Source organism: Peromyscus eremicus, chromosome 3 (genome assembly GCF_949786415.1).
Source record: "Peromyscus eremicus chromosome 3, PerEre_H2_v1, whole genome shotgun sequence".
In the NCBI taxonomy this organism is placed as follows: Eukaryota; Metazoa; Chordata; class Mammalia; order Rodentia; family Cricetidae; genus Peromyscus; species Peromyscus eremicus.
The window spans coordinates 41,075,492-41,098,348 of record NC_081418.1 but is presented as its reverse complement, the minus strand read 5'-3'; the positions used below and the strand labels follow the sequence as shown (position 1 = coordinate 41,098,348).

The 22,857-nt window shown below is 39.7% G+C and overlaps 1 protein-coding gene and 1 pseudogene across 1 annotated transcript in view; both read left to right on the top strand.

Moving 5' to 3' along the window:
• Window positions 1-22,857, top strand: part of Tnpo3 (transportin 3) — an 83,964-nt gene that overhangs the window by 20,453 nt on the left and 40,654 nt on the right. Inside the window, exons 2-7 of the mRNA XM_059257488.1 lie at window positions 10,150-10,350; window positions 11,952-12,025; window positions 13,817-13,973; window positions 17,955-18,098; window positions 21,754-21,929; window positions 22,616-22,754. Coding sequence (XP_059113471.1) covers window positions 10,150-10,350; window positions 11,952-12,025; window positions 13,817-13,973; window positions 17,955-18,098; window positions 21,754-21,929; window positions 22,616-22,754 — 891 coding nt within the window. The remainder of the gene's footprint in view (window positions 1-10,149; window positions 10,351-11,951; window positions 12,026-13,816; window positions 13,974-17,954; window positions 18,099-21,753; window positions 21,930-22,615; window positions 22,755-22,857) is intronic.
• On the top strand, window positions 107-3,400 carry LOC131905555 (obg-like ATPase 1; annotated as a pseudogene).

Genomic DNA, 22,857 nt, shown 5'->3' with positions numbered 1-22,857 from the left:
GAGAAACCCTGTCTCGAAAAACCGAGAAAAAAAAAAAAAAAAAAAAAGAGATTGCATTTGTTTTTATTTTAGATGTTTGTTTCTCTCGAATGTGTATATGTATACCATGTCTGTGCCTGATACTCAGAGGCCAGAAAAAGGTATTAGATCTCCTGGAACTGGAGTCACAGATGGTTGAGAGTTGTCATGTAGGTGCTAGGTACTGAATCCAGATTCTTTGGAAGAGCAGCCAGTGCTCTTTACTGCTGGGCCATCTGTCCAGCCCTTATTACTCTGTGTGTGTGTGTGTGTGTGTGTGTGTGTGTGTGTGTGTGTGTGTGTGTGTGTGTAATGTGAATGCAGGTGTGTGTCACAATGCATGTATGGAAGCCAGATAACAATTTTGTAAGGTCAGTAAGGTCAGTTCTGTCTTTTTTTTTTTTTCCTCCAGTTCTTTTTGTTTGAATATGGATTCTGGAGAGTGATCTCAGGTCATCTGCTCTTCCTCTTTTTTAAAGTACATTTTGATACAAAGTCTTACTAAGTTGGCAGGCCATCATGAATGTTGCATTCTCTTGCCTCGGTCTCTCAGGCACTCGTATTATAGGCATGCCCCACCATGCCTGGTGTCCAAATGATATTAAAAACAAACAACAAAACAAATTCCAGTATTATTAAAAGCTCTAGAAAAATAAATCTCTTTGCCTTTTATGTTTGCCAATTTGCATTCCTATTCACAAGTTAAACAATGTTTAACTTTTCCCAAGGCACCTTAATTTTTGTTTTGTTTTGGTTCCATTCTTTTTTTTTTTTTTGGTTTTTCGAGACAGGGTTTCTTTGTGTAGCTTTGCGCCTTTCCTGGGACTGACTTGGTAGCCCAGGCTGGCCTCGAACTCACAGAGATCCACCTGGCTCTGCCTCCCGAGTGCTGGGATTAAAGGCGTGCGCCACCACCGCCCGGCCCATTCATTTTTATTTATGTTTATATGTGTATGGGTATTTTGCTTGCATGCGTGTCTGCGTGACATGTGTGCCTGGTGCCTGCAGAGGCTTGAAGGCATCAGACAGCTGTGAGCTGCCTTGTGGGTGCTAGGAATCAGTCCCAGGTCCTCTGGAAGAGCAGTCAGTGCTTTTAACTACTGAGCCATCTCTCCTGCCCCTTTTCTCCTTATTTTTTAAATTTCTGCTTTTAAAGAGGCAGTGGTTTTAAATCAGAAATACAGATAAGCTGGATGCAGTGGCTCATGCACCTAACCCCAATATTTGAGAGACTAAGGCAGATGGATTTCCATGAGTTCAAGGCCAGCTTGGGCTAGAGTGAGTCTTGGGCTCAAAAAAAAAAAAAAGCAAAAAACAGCCCACTTTCCTCCTTACCTCCAGCTGCCAGTGACATCAGTCTTTGTAGCCCGGGACCCCATGCAATCGTGCGCACTCAACATGATTCCCAGCATTCCAATGTTGGGAAGTCTACCTTTTTCAATGTGTTAACCAGTAGTCAGCTTCAGCAGAAAACTTGCCGCTCTATACCATCTACCACAATGAGAGTAGCATTCCTGTGCCAGATGAAAGGTTGCAGTATCACAAACCAGTGAAGATTCCTGCTTTTCTAAATGTGGTGGATATTACTGGCCTATGAAAGGAGCTCACAATGGGAAGAGCTTGGTGAACGCCTTTTTATCTCATATTAGTACCTGTGATGGGGTTTAATCTAATATGCTTTTGAAGATGATGAGATCATGAATCATAGATCCCACTTGAGATGTAGAAATAATACATGAAGAGCTTCTGCTGAAAGATGGATAAATGATTGGGCCCATTATAGATGGCTGTGAGAGGAGATAAGAAATGGAAGCTCAAGCTGGGCGGTGGTGGCGCGCGCCTTTAATCCCAGCACTCAGAGGCAATGGCAGAGGATCTCTTGAGTTCGAGGCCAGCCTGGGCTGCAGAGCAAGTTCCAGGACAGCCAGAGCTACACAGAGAAATGCTGTCTTAAGGGGGGCGGGGACCCAAAAAACTGAAGCCTGAATATGATATAATATGCAAAGTCAGATTCTGGGTTTATAGATCAAAAGAAACATGTTCACTTCTATTATGTTTGGAATGACTGAGAGGTTGAAGTATTGAATAAAAACACTTATTTCTTACTTCAAAACCAATGGTCTACTTGGTTAATTTTTCTGAAAAAGACTATATTGAAAAGAAAAAAAAAAGATTGATAAAGGATAAAGAGTTAAAGACAATCATGACCCAGTTGCCATGGTCATTCCTTTTAGTGGGACCTTGGAACTCAAGTTGCAAAAATTGAGTGCTGAGGAGAGACACAAGTGGCTGGAAGTGGAAAAGTAAACCAGGATACACAGTGCTTTGGCAAAGGTCATTAAGGCTGGGTTTGCAGCACGTCAACTGGAATACTTTCTCACTGCAGGCCCAGATGACGTTCATGCATGGACCATCAGGAAAGCCACGAAGGCTCCTCAGGCTGCAGGAAAGATTCACACAGAGTTTGGAAAGGGATTCATTATGGCTGAAACAATGACATACAAAGACTTTAAAAAGGCAGTTTATGAGTGGTCCCTGGGGTCAGTCCTGCAAAGCCTCTTCCAGATCTTTCTCTGGCTCTTGAGTGCTCCCCTCGTGATGGGTGTGAGTACAGGATGGACAGGAATGAGTACCACGTTTGCAGACAGGCTGCTCACCATTTCTAGCTCTGCGTGCTCATCCAGGGCGTCCTGGTTTACAGGGTAGTCATAGACAAGCGATTGAAGGTAGAAGTGGAAAAACAAAAATTAGCAAAGAAGGAACCTATAACAGAATTAGCTGGTCAATCACAGAAAAAGAAAGATAAGAAGAGGAACTAAAGAGCAGACGAGATCTGTCAGTTGTGGGGATGAAGGCCATGTTTGCGACTGGCTTTTGTTTTGCTGCCTTAATGGGAATGTTGAATTCCATATTTGATGGTGGAGTGATAGCAAAGTTCCCCTTCACCCCACTTGTTACATCCAAGGGTTGTCTCCTCGAAACCTGTAGGGAGACAGCACCACAGGCTGCTCCTTCATCTTCTGGGTATTCTCTGTACTGTCAGTTTGACAGAACTGCCACCAACCAGGCTGCCACCAACCAGGCTGATGGATTTCTTGCAAACCCCCCACCCCTCGCCCTCCAGTCTCCTGAGAAGTTCCTTGTTTAAAAAACAGAATTCTTTATTTTCTGTCATACTTTTTTAGACATTCACATCAGACTGGCAGGGCACCTGGCTACATTCTAGTTTTGAGTTATTTCTCCAGTTTTTGGATATGATCAGAATGAGCATGGTACTAATGGAATAGTGCTTTTGACACAGATGATTTTTTTTAATAGGACTTGTTTAGTTAAATGTGGATGATTTTAATGTAACCCCAAATATCTTTCTTGTTTTACTTAAGTATTTCTATGGGACTAATGATCAATCCTGTTGTGTACTGTATACCATGGAAGTAGACTGTCCATGAACATTAGGCAACTAGCAGAAAAACAGTTTGCATAACTAAACTTAATTGAAGTTACTTGTTTTTGTTTTGTTTTGTTTTTAAAGCCAAATATGTCACATGTTCAGTAAAGAGCCAAATTTTTAGCTGTTTCATTTAGAGAGATGTTTGATTTTTTTTTGCATATTAAAAAATCTCAATAATCTGAACATAAGGGTAAGGATCCAAAAGAGCCAAAATAAAATTTGTCATATGTTATTTTACCAAAAAAAAAAAAAAGAGGAAGGTTCTAAAAATGTAGTCAAGGCTGCTGGAAAATACAGACAAGGCAGAAATTATATTGTTGGAGACATTATCTTCTTCAAAGTTAATACACCTCAGCAGCCACAAAAGAAATAAATCTTAGTTATTGCTCAGATAAACATACAACTTCCAAAATGCATATTTTGGTTTTTTAATTTTTTTTTTTTTTTTTTTTTTTTTTTTTTTTTTTTTGGTTTTTCGAGACAGGGTTTCTCTGTGTAGCTTTGCGCCTTTCCTGGAACTCACTTGGTAGCCCAGGCTGGCCTCGAACTCACAGAGATCCGCCTGCCTCTGCCTCCCGAGTGCTGGGATTAAAGGCGTGCGCCACCACCGCCCGGCTTTAATTTTTTTTAAATTAAGGTTTGTGAAAATGGAACGGACAAAGTTGCAAATGAGAATCTTCTACAAACAAATGATTTTTATTTGTTTTAAAATTAAAAAGTACTTTGTTCCTTCAGTGAAATTGATTTAGTATACATGAACAGCTTTGTTTTTCACATGATTAAGATCCTACTCCAAGGTTTACAAGCTTTTCAAGAACCACGTCACTCCCGTGACACTTTATTAATCTCCATCATGTCTGCCACTAAGCCACTGTGTGGCTTGTTCCTTGTTGAGTCTACAGATAATGCATGTTTTACAGTCTCCAAATGGCTGTACTCAAAGGTTTGACAAAGCTGGGGTGGGGGTGGGGCAAAAAACCCAAACATAATAATAATAAAAAAAAAAAAGTCTATAAGAATGGTACAGTTGAGTTTTCTGACATCAGATTAACTATCACAAGACATTGCACAGTTGTTATTGGTTTTTTTTTTGGGGGGGGGGGCAGGGTGAGACAGGGTTTCTCTGTGTTGCCCTGGCTGTCCTGATACTCACTCTGTATGTAGGCCTTGAACTCAGAGATCCACCTGCCTTTAGTTTTTTGCTTTTTGTTGTTGTTTGTTTAGGGTACTGGGGACCAAACTTGAAGCCTAGTGCATGCTAGGCAAGTACCACTAGACTATACTTCCAGCTACCCTGTACAGAACTTTCTTCTTTAAATTTAGCCACAATTTAAAGTATATGGGAAGCACTCAAGAGGCTAAGCTAGCAGCAGTGTTAGGAAATCCAGGCCAGCCTGGGCAGCGTAGCAAAACTCATTCTAAAAACAAACAGAAAATTAAGATTAAAAAGAAAATACCGGGGGCTGGAGAGATGGCTCAGAGGTTAAGAGCACTGACTGCTCTTCCAGAGTTCATGAGTTCAATTCCCAGCAACCATATGGTGGCTCACAACCATCTATAATGAGATCTGGTGCCCTCTTCTGGCGTACAGGCAAACTTGCAGAAAGAACACTTTATATAATAAATAAAATAAATCTTAAAAAAAAAAAAAAGAATACCATATTGGAAGATGTGTGTAGTTATATGCAAATACCGTGCCATTTTATGAAAGACATAGGCATCTAGAGATCTTGGCCTTGAACCAATTCAAGGATACAGAGGGACAACTTGCAGATTGGCAGCTGGAAGCCAAGGCCTGATGAGATACAAATTTGATCTCTTTGTCATTTTGTTGTTCATCTGGAGGCACATAATGTTTGGTTACCTACCACTGTGAAACACATTATCCTAAAATGAAAGCTAGTTGATTGTATCTTATACTTTGTAGGTTGGGAATTCTTACAGGGATCCTTGGCTTATGCTCATGCTCACTGAGGTACCCATTTAGTGATTGGACTAGTTTGGAAGTTTTCAGACACATGCTAAGACACTACTAGAAAGACCTAGAAAGTTAGACTTAGCCAGACCCTCTTGTTCTCCATGTAGTCTCAGGGCCTTTCCAAGTTTCCCCACCAGGAGAGTAGTCGAGAATTCCCATGTGGCAGTTGATTCTCAGAGTAATGCTGAGAAATTTGGCAGAAATTCTGACCTAACTTTTGAAGTCCCACCTCAGTTCTACTGTGTTCTGTCAGTTACACAAACTACTTAAGGCCAGACCTTATTAAAAGGGAGGGGAAATAGATTTGATCTTTAACCATTTAAAGCATTGAATTACAGTTCTCTTTTCCCCATTCATTTGTTTGTTTGTTTGTGTTTTTTCAACACAGGGTTTCTCTGTGTAACAGTCCTGGCTGTCCTGGAACTCACTCTGCAGACCAGGCTGGTCTTGAACTCACACAGATCCACCTGCCTCTGTCTCCCAAGCGCTTGGATTAAAGGTGTACACAACTACCACCTGGCATTCCCCATTCATTTTTGGTAATGTACTCTATTGCCAGTCAGTGCTAAATCTGTTGTTTTTGGTATGATGGTCTACAATGATTGTGCATTTAAAAATTAAAAATTCTAGTTGCTAGAGTATTTGTATGAAGGGATCCTTTCCTTCTCTGCTTCCCTATGTAACCACCACACCAGCTTTGAATTGATGCTGGGGATAGAACTCAGGTCCTCTTGCTTGCACTTTACTGACAGTGCCCTCTCCCTAGCCCCTCTCTTTCTTTTTTCCTTCTTTTTTGTTTGGTGGCAGGAGGGCACTGGGGGTTGAACACTCATCACTGAGCTACACTCCTGGTTTTTGCCTGAAGTTCTTCTGTATTACATCTGTATTTTCTTCTGTTCTAAATTTTGGATTGACAAGCCATAGAGGGTAGTAGAATTAAAATAGTCCACTTTCAGTTACTTTATTTCATGTTAACTTTTTTTTAAAATTTTTATTTATTTATTAATTTATTTATTTTGGTTTTTTGAGGCGGTTTCTCTGTGTAGCTTTGTGCCTGTCCTGGAACTCACTCTGTAGACCAGGCTGGCCTCGAACTCACAGAGATCCGCCTGGCTCTGCCTCCTGAGTGCTAGGATTAAAGGTGTGTGCCACCACCGCCTGACTCATGTTAACTTTTAATAGCCTTAGACTAATAGTACCAGTGCACATATGAAGACAGTTAAGCTTATTAACTTATTTACAGGATAGAGGAACAAACCCAGGCCCTTGCACAGGAAATATAAGGGTGCTATCTCTGATGTACACCCTGAACCCCGCACTCCCAGTTAAGTTTATTTTTGTATGCACTTGACTTTCTTCCTCGTTCTTGGATGGCTAGACTGTAGGCTGTCAGACAATGTGAATATTACATAACCACTTATCTTCCTTTGAATCTTCATTTGCTCTTTTGACCACCCACCAGTGTTGAAGCCCCACTTTAATTATCTGGTTACCTGAAGCTTGGCTTTTGAAAGTTGGGTAATTAGTTTGCATGTATGTACATGGGTGTGAGTGTGGGTCGCACCACCATTTGGAGGTCAGGAGAGCTGTCTGTCGTCGTGGATCCTGGACATTGAACTCTGTCAAGCTTGACAGCAGGCACCTTCAAACAGTAAACCATCTTGCCTGCTCAGGTCATTTTAAAAGAAAATATTTTTGTGTATATATGTGTGTGTGTGTGTGTCTGTGTGTGAGGGCTTAATTGTGCCTCCCACGGCACTCAGGTGGAGGCAAGAGGACAGGCTCTGCTGTGGGTCCTCACCTTTTAACTTGTTTGAAGCAGGGCCTCTCTAACTATTTGCCACTATGCTGTGTACTATAGGCTATCTGGCCTTGGAGCTTCCAGGGGATCCTCCTGGTTCCATCTCCCCATCTTGCAGCAGGAGTACAAGGTTATAGACACATGCATGGCGCTCTGGAGTTTATGTGGTTCTGGGGATCCAAACTCAGGCCATCAATCAGATTTGTGGTGTAAGTGCTTCTACCCATTTGGCCTTCTCTCTGATCTGAAATTTCTTTCTATTTTGTTTCTTAAAGTACTGTTTAGGAAGGGCCCAGGGGACTATCTGTGAATTCTTGCATGGAACAGTCTGTGGCTTTTATAGTGGGATTTAGTTTGACCAGATATAAAATATTTATAACATTTTCTTTATTAATATTTTCACCATATCATAATCCATTTTCTTCTGGTGTTTCAATAAAAAAGAAAAACAAAAACCTCAATTGCTAAAAAGGAGAAATTTTTTCATTTTTTAAACTTGTATTGAATAGCAAAGACAGAGTTTACCACTGTATTAGAGAAGAAACCCACCACTTAATCCACTAATGGAAGACATGGATGTCTTAGCAGGCTATCTCCAAAGTTCTTCTGTGTTATTAAGTTTTCACTGATACAGTGTATTGCTTCTATTTAAAGTATGGGAAAGAAAAATCCTTACAAATCCATTACTCAATCATTTGAGTCTGACTACATATAACATAGTGTCAAATATCATAGGCAGTGATTTTCTGTCCAGCTATTTCATATAGAAGGAAGGCGTATGTGTATACATGCCTACACATACACACACATACAAGTAAATGTTTAAAAAAAATCTTAGCTGCACATTTGATATTGCAAGACATAGAGCACCTTCAGTGGTTTTCAGAACTGATCAGTATTTTGTTTTCGATTCCTAATGCTGAGACCTTTCTTCAGTTAAGCATATAATATAAAATGGCAGATGTTTAGGATATTCTGTCCTAATCGCAAGCTAAAATTAATTTAATGTTTAATGCCTTTTAAAATGAAACTCCTCAGCAACTCAAAACAGTAGTTTTTTGGTTTTTTTTTTTTTTTGGTTTTTTTTTTTTTTTGGTTTTTCGAGATAGGGTTTCTCTGGTGCCCGTCCTGGATCTCACTCTGTAGACCAGGCTAGCCTCGAACTCACAGAGATCCGCCTGACTCTACCTCCCGAGTGCTGGGATTAAAGATATGCACCACCACTGCCTGGCTTCAAACAGAAGTTTTTAAAAATTAAGCATTGTGACACAGTACTGTCCAAAGTTACACTGATAATTCTTAGAATACATGATGAGAAGATACTTTGAAAATAATTGTCTTTGATTTCTTTAATTAAACTCAAATGTTTCTATAAGAGCAGAAAACTTTGTATGTATAGTAAAAAACACAATCCATGTCAGAATAATCTGAAGTCTTGCTGAGGTGTTTTGGGCAGCACTCATTGGCACCGGGCGGCAGGAAGGTGTGCTTAGTGCTGTGTGCACACTGTGCTCAGAACAAAGGCTGCATGTAGTGAGGCTGTCTTCTCCAACACACCCGAATACTCCCCCAAACACCTTGGGCTCACCAGTTGTGTAGTTTTGAATTAATTTTTGGTCACTGTGTGTTCAGAAACCTTTTACTGTTGCCAATTACTTTTTCTTGGGACCATCATGTTCACTTACGTGATGCACAGTTTAAAAAGCCATGGACTTGGGACTGTGGCACATGCCTGTGATCCCAGCACTGAAGGAGATAGATAAGGAGTTCCAGGCTAGAAGAGAGAAGAGGAGAAGAGAAGGGAGAGAAAAAAGAAGGAAGAGAGAAAAAGAGAAGAAATTGAAGGGAAAATTTGAAGAAGAAAAAAAAAGAAGGAATTGATTAGAAAAATTTATATGGTACTGGAGATGTTATTTGGTAGAGTGCTTGCCTAGCACACACAAGGCCTTGGTTCAATCTCCAGCACTACTTAAACTGGGCATGGTGTTGCATACCTGTAATTCCAATTCCCAGGAGCTAGGGACAGGCTGATCAGGTTATACTCCACTACATAACTTTGTCTCAAACAAACAAACAAACAAACAAACAAAATCTTCGAAGTCGGCACTGTTTCACAATTGAGACTGATCCCTTTTTTTCATTGTATTATTGCCAGTCTGTTACGAAGAGGCAGTTTGCATAATTGGATCAGAATTTGTCAATCATTAGTCAACTGTCTACTGTGTACTGCATGCTTTTTCTCCCAGAGCTCTCCTTAAAATAGGACTCCTTATTATGACTAGCTATTAGTGACCAGATTTGTTGTTTTGTTCTTTTTTATTATTTCTATAGACAAGTTTATTTTTTTGAAAATTATTTAGTATCATTGTCAAACTGTCTTTTTATAAGCATATCAGAAAATTTCACTTGAACCAAGGTATGTTTCCTGTTGTTTTATGAGGTACTAAAGTTTAAAAAGTATGTCCAATGAGACCAATATGGAATATATTTTTCTATTTATAGATATATTAAAAATTTTCCACACTCAGGTCTCAGAGTGAACAAAACATTTGAATAAGAGAAGAAACATTCAACTTAAAAATAGGGTTAGAAGCTTTAGAGTGATGTTTTAGTTTTAGTAGAAATTTCTGGTACATTTTCCTTTATAACTGCTGTATAGAATTGATTATTCTAATCTTCCAGATTCTGTCTTTTGATTCAGTTGATTAGGCCATTAGGCCTTACTATAATAAATCACAAAGTCTTAGGAAATACTTTTGTAGAAAAGGCCCTACAAACTGAAGTTAATTTGTCAAATCTTTTTTCCATTATATTTAGTCTAACTATATATGTTGAAATTATATGACTTTAAAATTATTTATAAAAATAATATACTTTAAGATATCTTTGATTTACTTTCAGGTTCATGCCTGGGAGATTTCTGATCAATTGTTACAGATCCGACAGGATGTGGAATCATGCTATTTTGCTGCCCAGACTATGAAAATGAAGATTCAGACCTCATTTTATGAGCTCCCCACAGACTCTCATGCTTCTTTAAGGGACTCATTGCTAACTCATATTCAGAACTTGAAAGACTTGTCACCTGTCATTGTGACACAGGTAAATCCTTTACTTACTAAGGAAATTTGTAGGGACATTTGGATGCGTCATAATTCAGTTTGCTTATCATTGATAGGCCGTGTAAGGTAATATTTGTTAACTTTATTGCTATATACTGTATACAACTGTAGCAGAATAAAAATTTTAATCTTTTGTATTAATCTTTGAGTTCATTAGGCTCAAACATTAAATATTGGGAGTGGGGAGGTGAGTGTCTTTTTTCTAGCATGTTTTTCCTACTGTAAAAATGTCAGATGATTAAAAAAAAATCTGTACTGTTTTGGGTTAGAAGTCTATGTAGTTAACTTTTATTTTTTATTAATTATTTTAAAAAATCATTTTAGGAAGGATTGGCTATAAGTCTTACAAATAAAACAATGGACATTTTGGCTTTCCCCTTTAGCCAGGGAAATATATTAGAAAATAAAGTACATACATGTGTTCTTTGCCTGACATAGAAGTGTTCCTGAAGAGGGGGCTTTTGGATGAGGCCTCAGGAAAGAGAAGGGAAATGGCAATCCATTACTTAGGGACATAGCCACAGGTCTAATTTTGTCAGTAGCTTTGGTCTTTTGGAAAACTATAATTTAGCTGTCCATGAAGTTCTGTGGTATTGCCAAATAAAAGTAAGATTTGGCTATGCAGTGGTGGTACATACCTATAATTCCAGCGCTTGGGAGGCAGAGGCAGGCGAACCTCTGAGTTTGAGGCTAGCCTGATCTACAAAGATAGTTCCAGGACAGCCAAGGCTATTTATTACACAGAGAAACCTTGTCTTGGGTTGTGGTGGCGCACGCCTTTAATCCCAGCACTCGGGAGGCAGAGCCAGGTGGATCCCTGTGAGTTCGAGGCCAGCCTGGGCTACCAAGTGAGTTCCAGGAAAGGCGCAAAGCTACACAGAGAAACCCTGTCTCGAAAAACCAAAAAAAAAAAAAAAAAGTATTAAAATAGTCTAAGGAAATCTGTATCTCTATTTTTAAATATATTTTAATGTGACCTTTTTTGTTTTTGTTTTTGTTTTCGAGACAGGGTTTTTTTGTGTAGCATTGGCTATCCTGAAACTTGCTCTGTAGACCAGGCTGGCCTTGAACTCACAGAGATCTACCTGCCTCTGCCTCCTGAGTGCTGGGATCAAAGGCATGTGCCACTACCGCCTGGCATTTAATTTATTTTTAATGTTTTATTTTTGATATTTTTTAACATGAGCATAGTGGTTTAAACCTGTAATAGCAGCTCTTGGGAGGTGGAGAAAGGAGAATCAGGGGTTCGAGGACAACCTCTGCTACACAGTGGGTTTGGGGGTGGTCTGAACTAGATGAATTACTGTCTCAGAAACAACAATGAAAAATATATTTTCTATCTATCAAGTGTATTTTGTTGATTCTTTTGGTTTTATCTTTAATTTCTAAGGTTGATTTTTAAATCCAAGCAATTTGTGGCTAACTAGATGAATGGATAGGTAGACATTCATGGGGAAGGAATGGAAGGGATGCTAGTCTTCTCTATATTGTTTAAAAGAAATATGGTCTCTACTTTCTCTTAGCATCGATGGTTTCTGTTTATCTGGTCTATTTATTTATTTAATCTCTCTTCCCATTCAGCTGGCTTTAGCAATAGCAGACCTTGCCCTACAGATGCCTTCTTGGAAAGGATGTGTACAAACATTGGTAGAAAAGTAAGTAATTTGTAATTTGTATCAGTAGTATATTAGCATTGGGATTACCATTAATAAACACAGAAAAATCTGTTCTAGTAACTAGACACTTGATTATTTCCTGAATTATGGACATAAAGTTAATGTTTTTTCTGTTTTGCTTTTTTGAGACAGTTCTGTGTAACAGTTCTGGCTATCCTGGAACTCTCAGTGTAGACCAAGCTGGCCTTGACTTCAGAGACCTGCCTGCCTCTGCTTCCTAAAAACTGGAATTAAAGACATGCACCACTACCAGGTTTAAAAAATATTTTTAAAAATTTAATTATAGGCCGGGCGGTGGTGGCGCACGCCTTTAATCCCAGCACTCAGGAGGCAGAGCCAGGCGGATCTCTGTGAGTTCAAGGCCAGCCTGGTCTCCAAAGTGAGTTCCAGGAAAGGCGCAAAGCTACACAGAGAAACCCTGTCTCGAAAAACCAAAAAAAAAAAAAAAAAAAAAAAAAATTATGTATAGGTATGTGTATCTGCTTGTGGGTATGTGTACATGAGTGCAAATGCCCACAGAGCCCAGATGAATCCTATCCTCTGGAGCTGGAGTTACAGATGGTTGTGAGCTACCTGTATGGATGCTGGGAACTGAATTTCAGTCCTCTGGTAGTGCAACAAGTGCTCCTACCCACTAAAACATCTATTTCTCCATTCCCAAATGACATAATTTTTATTTCTCTTCCAAAATTGTTTGTTTGTTTGTGTATTGTGGGTGTGCATGCTATACCACATCACTCATGTCAAGTTCAGAGGACAACTTGAAGGAGTTGGTTCCCCCCACCACATGGGTTCTGTATATTGAACTCAGGTTATCAGGCTTGGTGACAAGCACCTTTACATACTGCAATATTGCCAGCCCCTGAATTATGCATTATTAATGTTCTCATTAAAGTAAATTTCGGGGCTGGGCATGGTTGAGGCACGCCTTTAATCCCAGCAATCAGGAGACAGAGGCAGGCAAATCTCTATGAGTTCAAGGTTAGCCTGGTCTGCATATTGAGTTCCAGTCCTGTCAAGGCTATATTATCTCTAAATAAATGAATATGTACAATGATCTTATTCTTTATAGTGTTCATTCACAAATCACATATGACAAAGGACTCATGGAATTGTTGGTTATCTTCTAAATTGAGTCATTATGATTGCTTGGCCAGACCTGCAAAGTCAGGAAGATACTGGTGTTGAAAACTGGAGGCTAATGATAATACAGAATTTAGCCAAGTTAGCAAAATATTTGATCATATTTGTATGTTTGTGTGTGCATTCATGCGTGTAATGTTTTAAAATGAACTAAAACTGGGGGCTGGAGGGGTGGCTTGATGGTTAAGAGCACATACTAACCTGAGTTTAATTCTCAGCACAGGATCAGGCAACTTACAACTGCTTGTAACTCCAGCTCCAGGGGAATCTGACACTCCGACCTCTGTGGGCACTTGCATTTATGTGCAAATACCCCTTCCCTATACACATAATAAAAATAAATCTTTTTTGTTTGTTTTTTGAGACAGAGTTTCTTTGTGTAATAGCCCTGGGTGTCCTGGATCTTGACTTGTAGATCAGGCTGGCCTCGAACTCACAAAGATCCACCTGTCTCTTCCTCCTGAGTGCTGGGATTAAAGGCATGCACCACCACCACTGGGCTCTTTCCCTTTTAATATAGGGAATGCTGCTCTTTTGTTGTTGTGGGCTATTCTGATGAATGGTGTTGTGATTGTGTATTTGCTGGCTATCAGTGACTCATTATATATCCTTCCTCTTCTTTTCCAGATATAGCAATGATGTAACTTCTTTGCCTTTTTTGCTGGAGATCCTTACAGTGTTACCTGAAGAAGTACATAGTCGTTCCTTGCGAATTGGAGCCAACAGGCGCACAGAAATTATAGAAGACTTGGCCTTCTATTCTAGTACAGTGGTATCTTTATTGGTAAGTTTGAAATACTCATTTGTTGAGGAAGAGCAGAAACCATGGTGTAGTTATATTGTGACCTGGTCGCAATGGTATGAAGCAGCTTTCTTCATAAATGTGGCAGTGATACTGCTTTGGCATTTATATAAAACTTTTATAATAATACAAAATACTTTTGACATCTGTACTTCTTGAGCTTCTTTGTAATGTGTGTGAGGGTGATATCTCTGCATGTGAATGCCAATGGGCTTGGTGTTATTTAACTGTTAACTTAGAACTTGAACTCAATTCTTATGATACATAAAAGCCATTGCATCTTGATAAAGGACCACACTAAAGGAAGTGCATAAAAACTTAAGATAAAGACAAATTAACTTTTTGGTAAAGAAAACTAGGAGACTTTACTTGGCCAGTGGTCAATATTATAATTAAACATTAGCTAATGCCAGAGTTAGAATTTTTATTAGGTTAGACCAGGAGTGGGTAAATTTGTTGTTTATGAGCTGGTAGCATACATATGCGTTTTATTGAACACAGCTGGACTCTTTAGGTTCATGTTGTCTATGTATATTACTTTAGACTATCTTAGTAGAACTGAGTAGTTTTCAGAGACCATGTGGCCTGCAAAGCCTGAAATATTTATTGTCTGGTCCTTACCTTAAAATGTCTACTAGTTCCTGAACTAGATTGTATTAAATTAATTACCTAACCTATCTTATTTTTAGGTCTTTTTTTTTTTTCCTCTCTCAGTGCTGGAGATTGAACCCAAGGCCTGCTACTTGGTAGACAACAATCTGTCATAGAACTATAGCCCCAACTTAGCTCATTTTTAGATTTCTACTGTCTAGCTTTATTTTCTCAACAATGTGGCTATTTTTCAAGGATTTGTTTTAGTACTTCTACAATATCATACATCAAACAAAACAAAGTTATGTTTGAAAAAAATAAAACTTTGTTTTTAGTTATATTCAATTTGGTGTTAAAACCTATTTGGAACATAAATATCTTTAATTTTTTTTAAATTGGCCATTTATTTTTAAAGAAAATAATATTGTAGAACATTAGAAAAAAATAAAGCAATTATTATTTGGAAATCATATCCTGTGTCTGATTGTTTTAATTTGTGGTGTTTGGTATTGAATTCAGGGCCTCATGCTTACTAGAAGTGCTCTACCACTGAATTGCAACCACAATTCTCTTTTGTATGTTTTATTTTTAATTTCTTAAAATCACATGTATTTATTGTGGGGAGGGGAACACACATCGCTGTGTACCCTAGGATGTGTGTAGAGGTCAGAGGACAGTTTGCCCAAGTTGGTTTTCTCCTACCATGTGGGTCCCGGGGATCAGGCCATTAGTCTTAGAGCATGCATCTTTTTTTTTGTTTTTCAAGATAGGATTTCTCTGTGTAACAGCTCTGGCTGTCCTGGAAGTTTCTCTGCAGACCAAGCTGGCCTCAAACTTACAGAAATCCTCCTGCCTCTGCCTCTGAGATTAAAGGAGTACGCCACACCACCTGGCTTATAGCATGCATCTTTAAGATACTGAGCAATGCCGGGCGGTGGTGGCGCACGCCTTTAATCCCAGCACTCGGGAGGCAGAGCCAGGAGGATCTCTGTGAGTTCGAGGCCAGCCTGCGCTACCAAGTGAGTTCCAGGAGAGGCACAAAGCTACACAGAGAAACCCTGTCTCGAAAAACCAAAAAAAAAAAAAAAAAAAAAAAACGATACTGAGCAAGCCATGTTTTTAAAGGGTCTCATGCATCCTAAGTTGGCCTCAAACTTGCTTCATATCAAGTTTCATAGCTTCATAGCTGAGGATGACTTGAACTTCTACCTCCCTGGTTCTGCGCTCTCTTCTACCTGACTCTATCTCCTAAATGCAGTATTATAGGTGTGTGCCACCACATTTGTCCCTCAGTTTTTCTTAAAGGTTTTTTTTTTATTTTTTTATTTTTTTTCCCCCCCGGAGCTGAGGACCGAACCCAGGGCCTTGCGCTTGCTAGGCAAGCGCTCTACCACTGAGGTAAATCCCCAACCCCCAATTTTTTGTTTTTGTTTTTCAAGACAGGGTTTCTCTGTGTAGCTTTGCGCCTTTCCTAGAACTCACTTTGTAGACCAGGCTGGCCTCGAACTCACAGAGATCTGCCTGCCTCTGCCTCCCGAGTGCTGGGATTAAAGGCGTGTGCCACCACCTCCCAGCGGCTTTTATTTTTCTTTATGTTTCTATGTCAGTGTCTGCCATGTGTGTGCAGGTGCCAATGGAAGTCGGAAAATGGCATCAGTTCCCTTGGAGCTAGAGTTCATGGGCCACTCAATGTGGGCTCTGGTATCTGTACTCTGGTTCTTTGGAAGAGCAGCAACGGCTCTTAACCTCAGTCTTGAGCATTTTTCTTCAGCCCCCAGCCTTTTGGGTTGTTTGTGAGATGTGGTTTTATAGAGCTGTGGACTCAAGTTTCCTGCTTTAGCTTCCTGAGTAGTTGAGACTGCGGGTATACCAGTGCACTGACTACTGTTGACCCTTTAACATATGTCCTGTGAACAATGTGTATCTCTATGTGATTATAGTTTTCTGTTTCAGTCATCTAGCTTTATTTTTTTCATTTTAGAAAATTTCCTATGTAATATCATTTTTTAGACCATATTCACATTCTCCCAGTTGGTTCTAAATATTTTAAAACAGAGCTCACAAACAGTATCCATGTAGGCTGGTTTTAGGCTAGTAGTCACAGTTCTCCTTCCTCTTGGTTTCTCCATACATGATTTGTTTTATGACATTTATGATTGCTTTCTTTGTTTTTTCTGATTGTTTTTGTAGTCTTCTTATTTCTTGTAATTAATTGGGAGGTCTGTTTGAAGCAGCCCTACTGAGTAAGGATTCCTCTAAAGAAATTAAGTCTAATGCCGTAGGGCATCATTGCATATAATGAATTTTCTACTGTATTAATACTGCAACTACTTATATTCTATCCTTAGGATAATTGAGGAAATAGTCACTTGGATCCTTTTCTCCAGGGTTTAATTTGTTTTCCTTTAGCATGCTGATAGAAACTACGAGGCTTGATGGAGTTAAGAAATTTTTTTCTGAGTTTTCCATCATAGGCCTCTCCAGTTCTTTCATGCTGCATCTTACCCATATTATGATGTCTGATTGATACTTCATTAGTAATGTTAGGATTACGCACTGGATTAGGGTGATGACAGTCTGGTTCTTCTATGTCTAGTGTGCTTTTTTGCAGTGTAATTTGTGTGAAGGTAGCTTATTTTATGAAAATCTAATTTTAAAAAATTTATTTATTTTTGAAACAGGATCTCACTGTGTATCTCTGGCTGGCTTCAGATTCCCTGGAACTGGAGTTATAGACAGTTGTGAGCTGCTGTGTGGGTGCTGGGAATTGAACCAGGATCCTCTGGAAGAACAGCCAGTGCTCAGTCACTAGCCATCCCTCAAGCGTGGATCATAGGTCCTGGAGACTTGTGACGTTTGAGTGCTTGCTGTGCCCTGTTAAGAGGATGGTTAACTCTTCTGCCTCAGTTTCACCATCTGTATGTGGAGAGTAATAGGATCTGTTTCATTTTAACTGCATAACTGTGTTAATGCAATTAAAGCTATTAAAATCATGTTTAGCACATAATAGGTTTCAGTAAATGTTACGGCTGGCCACTTATTTGTTTGATATATGCTCCTTTGGCTGTAATGCAATGCCCATGAAGAAATAGAAAAATATAAGCAAGCTGTTTATATACTTGCATTAGCCTTTCTGTCTCCCGTTTGCCGTCTCAGAGGGAAAGATTGATTTTAAAATGAATGTTTTTGCCAAGTGTGGCAGGACACACCTGTAATCCTAACACTTAGGAGGCTAAAGGAGAGAATGAGTTTGAGTCCAGCCTGGGCCAAATAGCAAGATATTGTCTCAAAAAAATCTTAATCTCTCAATATTGTTCTCTGGGAATGAAGTATAAAAATTGATTTTTTTCTTAAACTATATTTTCTATTTAGATGACATGTGTAGAAAAAGCAGGAACTGATGAGAAGATGCTTATGAAGGTCTTCCGCTGTTTGGGAAGCTGGTTTAACTTGGGAGTTTTGGACAGTAACTTCATGGCTAATAATAAGTTATTAGCGCTCCTTTTTGAGGTTTTGGTAAGTAAGGCTATAACTGTCATTTTCATGTCTAATAACCAACCTTCTGGGACATCTCAGTGTTTGTTTGGAGAAGAAAATTTTATCTGAGTCTTAAGAGTAACGTAAGGTGAGCTTGATGGCACATGCCTATAATCTCAGTACATGACAGTAAAAGCAAGAGGATTAGAAGTTCAAGGTCACCCTTAGCTGAATAACATATTTGAAGCAAATCTGAGCTAAATAACACCCTGTCTTAGGGAAGGAGAAAAGCCCATGAGGCTGACATGTAATGGAGCATGTGCAAAAGAAAGCATGTGCTGCTATTCAAATGACCCATAAAGGAAGAGTTTCAATCTGCTGGTCATGGGCACCATTGGGCTTCTAACATTTATCCCAGACCTGTATACTACTTTTTGAAAGCATTAAAAATTTTTTATCTATTTATTTTGTGTTTATGTGTGCTTTCTGTATGAAGGCATGCACATGCCACACACAGCACCCATGTGGATGGTGGAGCCCTCCGTATAGTCTTTACCTTCCATCTGGTCTTTGAGGTACCATCTCTCCCATTGTTTACTGCTGTATTGCTTTCTCCAGGATAGCTGACCTGAAAGGTTCTTGGCCGTTCTCCTGTGTTTGATTCCCATCCTGCCATAGGAGTGCTCTTACACAGTTCCAGGGGATCTGAACTCAGGCTCTCAGTCTTGTGTGGCAGGCCATCTACCCACCCCACCCCCTTTTCCTAATAAAATGTCTCTAATATTGCAACTTCAAAGAGTAAATAGGAAAAAAAGGTGGGTGGTGGCAACGGCTCATGTCTTTAATCCCAGAACTTGGGAGGCGGAGGCAGTTGAATCTCTGTGAGTTTGAGGCCAGCCTGGGCTACAAAGTAAGTTTCAGGACAGCCAGAGTTGTTGCAGAGAAACCCTGTCTCAAAAAACCAAAATAAATAAGTAAAATATTAAAAAAAAAAAAAAAAAAAAAAAAAAAAAAAAAAAAGAGGTAAGAACCTGATGGGATGATTTGCATCTGTTAGCTCTCCTAACTTAAGTAGCTCTTACCCTTAGAGAGACTCTAAGTATCTGGTGTCATTATTGTTGTTATTAGAGAAGGACTTTACAGTGACGACTTCACTAAATTTAGAGACACTAACTATACTGGTGAATAAGAGCCCTCCAGCTTCCCTCTGTGGACTTGTGTTACTGTTCTGAGACAGTCTCAACTAAGGAACTGGCTGGCTTGTAGCTAGCTGTCCTGGGGCCCAGGTTATCCCACATTCAGGATCCTTTGCTCTCACCACGGGGGCTGACACTGTGTGCCGTGTTGGCTCCATCTTGAGCCCTCTGGTAAGTTTTTATTCTTGTCAGTTGTTTCTTAAATTTGTCCTCAGTTATGATGCCTAGATTCCCCTTTACTATGCTTTTTGGGTTGATTACTTGTTTTTTGAACTTCCTCAAGTAATTTCCGAAGAAAATGTACAAAGAGAATAAACAGGTTTTGACTGTCTAAGAAATATTTTATTGTTGTTATTGTTTCAAGACGGTCTGTCTTTGAACTCACTGTGTAGTCAAGGATGAACTTGTACTCCTGATCTTTTGCCTCCCAAGTACTAGGATTAAAAGCACCACAACTTTTAAAATTACATTTAAAATACTTACTTATTATTATATGTGTGTGAATGTCAGAGGACAACTTATGGAGGAGTTGGTCTCTCCATTATTTGAGTCTCAGGGATCAAACTCAGGTTGCTAGGCTTGGCAAGCACCTTTACCTACAGAGCCATTTTACCAGCTCCAAGACATTTTTTTTTTTTAAAGCCAAGTTCTTATTCTATAGTCAAAGCTAACTGGGAACTCACTCTATTCCATATTGATCTTGAATTTGTAGTAATCCTCTTGCCTTATCCTCCCAAAGTGCTCGGATTATAACTGTGCTCTGATACCTAGCAAGAAATAATATTGTTTTTATTCTTGATTGATACATTGGGTAGGTGTAGTTTTAGGCTAGGTCCTCATATACTAGTGTAGACGAAAGTTTTCCTGTGTCCCACAGCCATTCGGTCCCAAATAAACACACTGAGGCTTATATTAGTTACAAGCTGTTTGGTCTATGGCCTAGGCTTATTACTAACTAGCTCACTCATCTTAACTTAACCCATTTCTGTTAATCTATGTATCGCCATGTGTATCGTGGCTTTACGTGAGTTCCATTACATCTTGCTTCTCTGGAGGTGTCTCCCAGTGTCTCCCCCTGACCCCACCCTTCTTCTTTCTATATCTCTCTTGGATTTCCTGCCTGGCTGTCTCCTATCTTGCCATAGGTCAAAGCAGCTTCCTTATTAACCAATGGTAGCAACATATATTCACAGCTTACAGTAAGACCATCCCACAGCATACTAGCATGCATTATTGTGAATGGAAAATTGGGAAAATTTGCCATTTCTGTGTTATCTCGATTCTCCATCCCAGAAGTTTTAATAACCCCTGCTTAACTTTGGTATTCTGAGATCTCATTTTGGTATGTAATGGGCCTTTTGGCGTTGCTGAGCCCTTTCATTTTAAGTGGTACTTAAAAAGAGAATGGAGTTCAATATCCGTTCAACACCATGCAGAAACATGGCATTCCCTATGGAAGAAATAGTATAAACAGAAACTTGGGGAAAATCTTGTAATTCTGCTAGGGATGATGGCTCACAACTGTGATCCCAGTATTCTGGAGGCTGAGACAGACAGAATGCTGTGTTTCCAAGAAAACTTAGGCTACAAAATAAAATTACTGTCAATTTGGTTTTTGTTGTTGTTTTTTTCTGAGACAGGGTTTCTCTGTGTAGTTTTGGTGCCTGTCCTGGATCTGTAGACCAGGCTGGTCTTGAGATCCATCTGGCTCTGCTTCCTGAGTACTGGGATTAAAGGCATACGCCACCACTGCCCGGCTACTGTCAGTTTTTGAAAAAGAGAAGAAACCTAGTGTGGTAGTACAACACCTTTATCCCAGTACTTTGGATCTCTGTGAGTTTGAGGCCAGGTTGGTCTATATAGAGAGTTCCAGGCCAGACAAGGCTGCACAGTGAGACCCTGTCTCACAAAAACAAAAACAAAAGAAAATAAAACAAAAAAAGTTCATGTAAGCCTGATTGACAGATAAAGAAGCTCATTTTTTTTTTTTTGGCATGCCTGGAAGTAGAGGTAGGGTGAGGAAGATGGTGTCTTGGTGAGGTCTGCAACTAAGGGGCTGGCTGTTCATAGTGTACTCTCAGCCAGGCAGATATGGGAGCGCATTGTGTGCATTTCTGTAATCCCAGAACATGGGAGGCAGAGGCAGGAAGAACAGGGAGCTGGCTTCTGCTACATAGTGACTTTAAGACCAGTGTAGACTGCATGACCCTGTCTCATAATTGTAATTGGTGTTTTTTTGTTTGTTTGTTTGTTTGTTTGTTTTTTGTTTTTTTTTTTTGGTTTTTCGAGACAGGGTTTCTCTGTGTAGCTTTGTGCCTTTCCTGGAACTCGCTTTGGAGACCAGGCTGGCCTCGAACTCACAGAGATCCACCTGGCTCTGCCTCCTGAGTGCTGGGATTAAAGGCATGCGCCACCACCACCCGGCCTCATAATTGTAATTGTTTTCCTTGGGCTACAATGATTCTGATTTCTGCTTCTATATTCCTTCTGTCTTTCAGCAACAGGACAAGACCTCATCTAACCTACATGAAGCTGCTTCAGACTGTGTGTGCTCAGCTCTATATGCTATTGAAAATGTGGAGACTAACTTGCCATTGGCCATGCAACTTTTTCAGGGGGTCTTGACATTGGAGGCTGCCTATCATATGGCTGTGGCACGTGAAGATTTAGACAAGTGAGTCATTATTGAGGTCTGGAGCCCTGGGTGACCTACAGTCTGGTGTTTTTCTCAAATCTTGTTTATAATTTATCCATCGTTTTTTGATTCTATGTGACTTGTAAATGCATACTATGTATGTACCTGCATCTAGAGTAGCAACTTGGATCTAGGAGAGAGGGTTACCACCAGTTCTTGATTGTACTAGTTTCTTACACTTACAGTGAGAGACTGTAAGAAACAGGGATAAACTTTGAAGTATCTAGTTTAGGGGCTGTAGAAATGGCTCAACAGTTACAAATGGGTTCTGCTCCTGCAGAGGACCTGGCTACTGCCTGTATCTCCATCTCCAGGGAATCCAGAGCCCTCTTCTGTATTCCACAGAAACTGGCATTCAAACATGCATACACCCACACAGAGATGCACAGTTTAATGGAACTCAAGTCCCCTAGCAAGCAAGTGCTCTTAACAACTGAGCCATCACTACAGCACCCTAATTTGGAATTTTTATTAAAAAATTTGTAATAGAGAATATGAATTGACTTACCATCACATGCTTATCTGTATAGATGTGAGCATTTGCCACAGAGATTATGATGCCCGTAGTGAGTATTCAGGCAAAGAGACTTTTGTGCATTTGACTCGTATCTGTGCATATGTGAAGTCCAGATCCTTGACTTGGTATTCTCGTTCCACTTCTACAGAGTTCTGAATTACTGCCGTGTCTTCACTGAGCTATGTGAAACTTTCCTGGAAAAAATTGTTTGTACTCCAGGCCAGGGTCTGGGAGACCTTCGAACTTTGGAACTGCTTCTTATTTGTGCAGGCCACCCTCAGTATGAGGTAGTATCTTTTCCGTGTTGAGGCTGTTATTCTCTGGTTGAGAAATTACAGTCTTGTTTTTAATTAATGTGATCTGGGAGTTGCGTCTGACTGGAATTTTTTT